Genomic DNA, 6,584 nt, shown 5'->3' with positions numbered 1-6,584 from the left:
TTATTTCCCCATTTCTATATCAGACTAACACTGTCAGCATTACTTCCTCATTCCCATCTCAAACTAATACTGTCAGCATTGCCCCCAAAAACCCATCTCAGAGTAACGCTGTCAGCATTATTCCTTAACCCCCATCTCAGAGTAACGCTGTCAGCATTATTCCTTAACTCCCATCTCAGAGTAGTGCTGTCAGTGTTATCACCCAAACCAATCTCAGAGTAACTCTGTTAGCATTACCCTAAACCCCATCTGAGTGACACTGTCAGCACGACTTCCCATCCCCATTTCAGAGTAACATTGCCAGCAGTACTCCCCAAACCAATCCCAGAGTAACATTGTCAGCGTTACTCCGCAAAGCCCATTTCAGAATAACACTGTCAGCATTAACCCCAAACTCCATCTGAGTAACAGTCATTGTTCCTTATCTACAAGTAACATTACTTGTAGATAAGAACAGCATACGACCCCATCCCCATTTCTGAGTAACACTGAGAGCATTATCCCATCTCAGAGTAACACTAGGAGCATTACTCCCAATCCCCACCTCAGAGTAACAATGTCATCATTACACCCAAACGCCATCTCAGAGTAAGAATGTCAGGATTAAACATGTAAAGAATAATACTGCCAGCATGCTAACCGTCTTAACAAAGAGCACAATGTTAGCCTTACTCCCATCCCCATCTCAGAGTAACAATGTCAGTATTACTCCCATTCCCATCTCAGTGTAACACTGTCGGTATAACTCCCATCCCCATCTCAGAGTAACACTGTCAGCATTAGTCCCAAACCTGATCTCAGAGTAATAATGTCAGCATTACCCTATACGCATCGAGAATAATACCGCCCAGAAAGATAGCCATCTGAAAGAGTACACTGTCTGCATTACCCACAAATCGCATTGAAATCACCACGTCAGAATGACTCGCATCTCAGACTAACAATGTCAGCAGCACATCCAAACCCCATCTCAGAGTAACACTGTGAGCATTAATCCCCAAAACTCTCTGTCAGAATAACACTCTCAGCATTACTCCTAATCCCCAACACAAATAACACAGTTGGAATTACAGAGCACAACTGTCAGCTTTACTGCAAACCTGGTTTAAGTAACCATATCAGATTTACTCCCATCCCCATCTCAGAATAACACTCTCAGCATTACTCTCAAACCCCATCTCAGAGTACACTGTCACAATGACTCCCATCCCCATCTCAGAGTAACAATGTCAGCACTACTCCCAACCCCAAACTCAGAATAACAATGAACCCATCAAGAATAATGCTGCCAGAATGAGAACCACCCCATCAAAGAGCACAACTGTTAACATTACCCACAAATCCCATTGAAATAACACTATCAGCATTACCCCCATCTTAATCTCAAATTAGTGCCATCAGCATTACTCCTAAAACCCATCTCAGAGTAACATTGTCAGTATTAACCCCATCCCCATGTCCGAATAACACTGTCAGCATTACTCCCCAAACCCCTTCTCAGAGTAAGTGTCATAATTACCCCCATCCCAATCTCCGAGTAACAATAGTCTCACAACACCAGGTTAAAGTCCAACAGGTTTATTTGATAGCACGAGCTTTCGGAGCACTGCCCCTTCATCAGGACTCACCTGTCATACCATACCATGAAATCATTGTCGATTGTTGGAAAAAACCCATCTGGTTCACTAATGTCCTTTAGGGAAGGAAATTTGCCATCCTTACCCGATCTATGACTCCAGAGCCACAGCAATGTGGTTGACTCTCAACTGCCCTTTGAAATGGCCTCGCAAACCACTCAGTTTAAGGGCAACTAGAGATGGGCAATAAATGCTAACCAGCCAGTGACACCCATGTCCCATGAATGAATAAAAAAAACTTACCAGATGCATGTGGAGAAGCATAATGACAATGAAGAAAATCTGTTTTGTGAACATAAATCAAAAGATCAAATGATCTCAATTGGCTATTTTTGTTCTTGCTTGTGAGTCATCTCTTGTTGCCCCACCCACAGCCTTTATCCACTGGCTGCGACTTTACGTGATGTGGAAGAGATAAAACAAATCGGAGGCAGATGCAACTAGGGCAGTTGTGGCATATACTAGTGCTGACAAGGGGCTAGGAAGTGATGGCCTGCCTTCATAATCTGGTTGAGAAAAGCTAAGAACAGCGAGGAAGAATATCATTAGCCAATAACTTTGGCATACATTGTAAAGTCTGGTGTGCGTATCACACCTTTAAATAAATACACATGACATCACATGCTGAGAATGTGAGTTATGCAACATAGCTGAGATTTGTCTGGCCAGTTCTTGCAAAAATAGTGGGTACAGGAAATTCCACTGGACTTGGCTGCATCAATTTCAATCCATTGAAGAAAATTTAAGTATTGTCTGCAATAATCTTTTGTCAGCCCTTTACTTATACCTTCCTTTCACATATTGTTAAATGTCTTCTAAGTACAGGTATTAAGTTTCAACCCCACTGAGAACTTGTATCAATAAACAAAGGTTCAACTTGATTCACCAGGTGAGGTTATTCAAGAGAGTGTTAAATTTTATTGTTCTGTACAATTTTGTAATATACAATTCGAATAAGAGCTTTGCTATGGTGGATGTTGTGTTATAAGCCATCTAATGCACTGAATTTTCAATCTCTGCCTGTGCTGATTGGTGAAGTGAGGCTCTGAGGGAAAGTAAAGCACTTCCCCCCCCAAAAGAGAGAAAGAGAGAGAGAGAGAGACATGATCTGAGGATAGAATCGACTGAAGTCACTCGGACATAATTCCTATCAGCCAGGGGCTAGGTATCACTGACAGGTCAAATAGGGGTGAGTAACATATGGAGTCTCACACAGGGAGCAACAGTTGGGAAGAACAAAAAAAAATTCATGTGGAATGCATTACCACAAGTTGTCACGGAATCTAGATTAGGCACAGGATTTAAGGAAAAAAAATGATAAAGATGTAGGTAAGAGAAGGGAAGTGGATTAGAGTTTCGATTCGGATGTGGTGCCAGCCATGATGGGTTTTTTTGCTGGAATTTCTAGGAATCCATGATTCTGTCATATGGTTACTGTAGAGTAAAGGATTAACATCAGAAAGACCTGATGCTGATATAATTATGATGTAACCACACATGACTAAGTAACAGATCTGGAAAGAGAAGTCCAACCTTGTGCAGGGTTCCCAAGATTTGCAAAGAGCTGTGAATAAATGATAATGGTTTTAACCAACAATAGTCTTGAGTGGCTTACTTAGGGAATAGAGACAAACCCTGAAGAATTCTGTCTAGACCCTGAACACACAACAGAACTATTACCAGCTGTGTGGTACAGGATTGTTGCAACATCCAAAACACTGACCACCAGAAGCAATTCATGCAGCTTTGTCATTGTAAAGGCAGGTTGGTTTGTGCTATAAACATCATGTACTATTGTACCCAGCCCTTAAAAAAAATGGTCATATACAATTTAATATAATATCCTCATTTAAACATGCATGCCGTTTCTTTTCATGCTGCAGTCAGTCTGCAATTGGAATTTAAAATTTCTTGCACCATTAAAACGACAATATTGTCTGCTAACAAGCAATTGAAAAGGACCATCTAACCCTAGATTAGCTTATAGCTAAAAAGATAATTAGAGCCACATGCACTGTCTTCCCAGTATACAAATACCCTTTACATAAACCCTAACAATTATCCAACTACTTTGTCATTATGAGGCACACATTTTCACATCTTCCTTTTCACTAATGATTAACAACCAGGAAATTAACAATTTATAGGAGCGTAAATTCATATTGGAAATTAGGACTAACATGGACTGAAATTGTTTGTAAGTATATCTGATATATCATACATTCAAACTTCTGACCCATGCATGTTATTTATAAGCCAACATTGTTAATTATCCCTATTCTTTCTTTCCTTACTTTCTGTCCTCAGGGCATGAGTGCTTTCCTGGAATACAGTTCCAATGGCCCAGTCACCCTCCATTACCTCATCAATCTAGCCATCAGTCATTATGAGTCTGCATTAGTGTTGGAACACTATTCAACCACAGGGGCATCAAGCTAAGTCCAATTCAGTCTTCACCTGGTGTTTGCTCGTGTACACTTCCAGCAGGGTTCCCTGGACAATGACCAGAAATGGGCCTCCCCGCCTGATTTATTCCTCCCTGAGGGCAGGGGAGGCCAAATTTAGCATCCCACTGTTGTTCTGGCTGTGATTGGCTAACTCAAAACAGATGGGGAATCAAACCTGGCATCTTGCACGGTTCAGCTGAATAAGCTCACAAAAGCTAACAGGGGAACATTAAAAAAAAATGTAGATCAATCAGAAGACATTTAGATCACTAACTAAACAGGGTCCTATTTGGTTTGATTTTAACCAGGAAATTTTCAGTTTTAAAAAGTTACAATGTGTGAATACAGTTTTTCACATGAAGTAAAAACAGAAAAATGCTGGAAAAACTCAACGGGTTAGGCAGCGTTTGTGTGGTGAGAGAAACAGAATTAACTTTTCAGGTGGATGATCTTTCGTTAGAACTGGGAAAAATTAGAAATGTGATGGGCTTTGAGCAAGGAGCGGGTGGGCCAGGGACAAAGGAAGGTTTGTGATGGGGTGAAAGACAAGAGGGGTGCGATTCTCCAGCCGTGCTTTCCCCAAAACCGGAGAATCCCGCCCAAGGTCAATGGACCTTTGCAGGATCCGCACCTCCCCCCCCCCCCATGATTCCCGTGGCGGGCGGGACGGGATAATTCCACCCCGAGATATTTGATGACAGAAAAGTTAGTCCTCCAGGGCCAAAAGAAATGGTGATGGGGCAAGAAAAGAAAGAAAACTCGCTGGAGTTTAGAAGGATGAGAGGGGATCTGATCGAGGTATATATCATTTTAAAAGGGATTGATAATGTAGACCAAATGTTTCCTCCCATGGGGCAATCTCGAACAAGAGGTCACAGGTATAGGTTGAGAGACGGTAAATTTAAAACTGAGATTGGGAACTACTTCTTGCAGAGAGTGGTGAATTTGTGGAACTCGCTGCCCCATAGCACGGTGGAGTCTGAATCATTGAATGGTTTCAAGAAGGAGATAGATATATTTCTAATAAAAATGGGATGAGCGGATATGGGGTACAAGTGGGGATTTGAAACCAGGGAGAGATCAGCCATGATCTGATTCAATGACGGAGCAGGCTCGAAGGGCTGAATTTGCCTACTTCTGCTCCGAATTCCTATGTTCCTAAAACAAATGCCTCGAAAAGGTGAGCTGCCTGAAAGAAAAGAAATGAAATGAGGAAAGAAAAGGAAACAAAATGGAGGAAAATGTTCATGGTCTGAAATTGTGGAACTCAGTATTGAGTCCAGAGGGCAGGAAAGTGATGAATCGAAAGATGAGATGCTGTTCCTGAAGGTTGGATTGAGCCTCACTGGAATAGTGCAGACAGAGAAGTGAGAGCAAGGTAGAGAAATAAAATGACAGGTCATCAGAAGATTGGGCTCATGCTTGTGGACAGGATGGAGGTGTTCTGCAAAGCGGTCACCCAGTCTGTGTTTGGACTCCCACATTGGAGACCACATTGTGAGCAGTGAATAAAGTAGATTAGATTGAAAGAAGAACACATAAATCATTGCTTCACCTGCAAGGAGTGTTTGGGGCCATGGATGGTGAGGAGAGAGGAGATAAAAGGGCAGATGTTACATTCTCTTGTGTTTGCATGAAAAGGTAATGTGGGAAGGGAATAGTGTGTTGGGGTGATTGAAGACTGAATAAGGCTATGATGGGGGGGAGGGTTTGGTGGTGGAATCATGCTGGAGGTGGTAGAAACGGCCAAAATTGATCTGTTGAATACAGAGGCTGATGGGGTAAAAGCTAAAGACAAGGGGAACTCTATTGTGGTTCTAGGACACAGGGGAAGGGCTGAGAGCAAAAGTGCGGGAAATGTGGCGGACATGGTGAAGGATCCTGAGTGCGATCTTACTGGCTCGCCATGCCGGTCGATCGGGCGAAAGGTGAAAAATCTGGCATGCCAGCCTGGCACACTGACACTGCCTGCCTGGCATCCTGGCAGTACCAAAGTGGTGGTGCCTAAGGGGGCGAGGCCTGACAGGGGTGGGGCTTGACAGAAGCAGGGCCTGATGGGGGTGGAGTCTGACAAGCGGTGGCGGGGAAAGATCTGTTGGGGAGGAAGAAAGGGGGGGAACTCTGCAAGAGGGGGCAATTGGCCAGGGTGGCGATCAGGGTGGGGTGGGGGGCAGCAATCAGAGGGGTGGGGGCGACGATCAGGAGGCATGGTGATCAGGAAGTGGGGGCAGCAATCCGGGGGTGGGGACAATTGGTTGGGGCAGTGATTGGTGGTGGGGGGGGCAATGTTTAGGGCAGCGAGGAGGCGTGGGGGGGTAGTGACAGGGGATATCCTGGTATACCATGTATACAGTGCCTGTGCAATGGTGCCCCCTAGAGCTCAGTAGTCGGCTTTGTAGGTGAGCTGAGGCTCCCCCCCCAACCCACTGGCGAGATTCGTATTATGGCTTCTGTGTTGCATAGAGTGCCGTGCCATGACTTCCCATTACTTACTTCGCTG

The 6,584-nt window shown here is 43.8% G+C and overlaps 1 protein-coding gene across 1 annotated transcript in view; it reads left to right on the top strand.

The window, feature by feature from the left end:
• The first annotated feature begins 5,808 nt into the window (after nucleotides 1-5,808).
• Nucleotides 5,809-6,584, top strand: part of sirt7 (sirtuin 7) — a 28,497-nt gene continuing 27,721 nt past the window's right edge. Inside the window, exon 1 of the mRNA XM_078226061.1 lies at nucleotides 5,809-6,012. Coding sequence (XP_078082187.1) covers nucleotides 5,809-6,012 — 204 coding nt within the window. The remainder of the gene's footprint in view (nucleotides 6,013-6,584) is intronic.

This window comes from Mustelus asterias, chromosome 12 (assembly GCF_964213995.1).
Source record: "Mustelus asterias chromosome 12, sMusAst1.hap1.1, whole genome shotgun sequence".
Taxonomy (NCBI): domain Eukaryota; kingdom Metazoa; phylum Chordata; class Chondrichthyes; order Carcharhiniformes; family Triakidae; genus Mustelus; species Mustelus asterias.
Note: the sequence above shows the minus strand (reverse complement) of the source record. Positions and strands in the feature narration are given on the sequence as shown.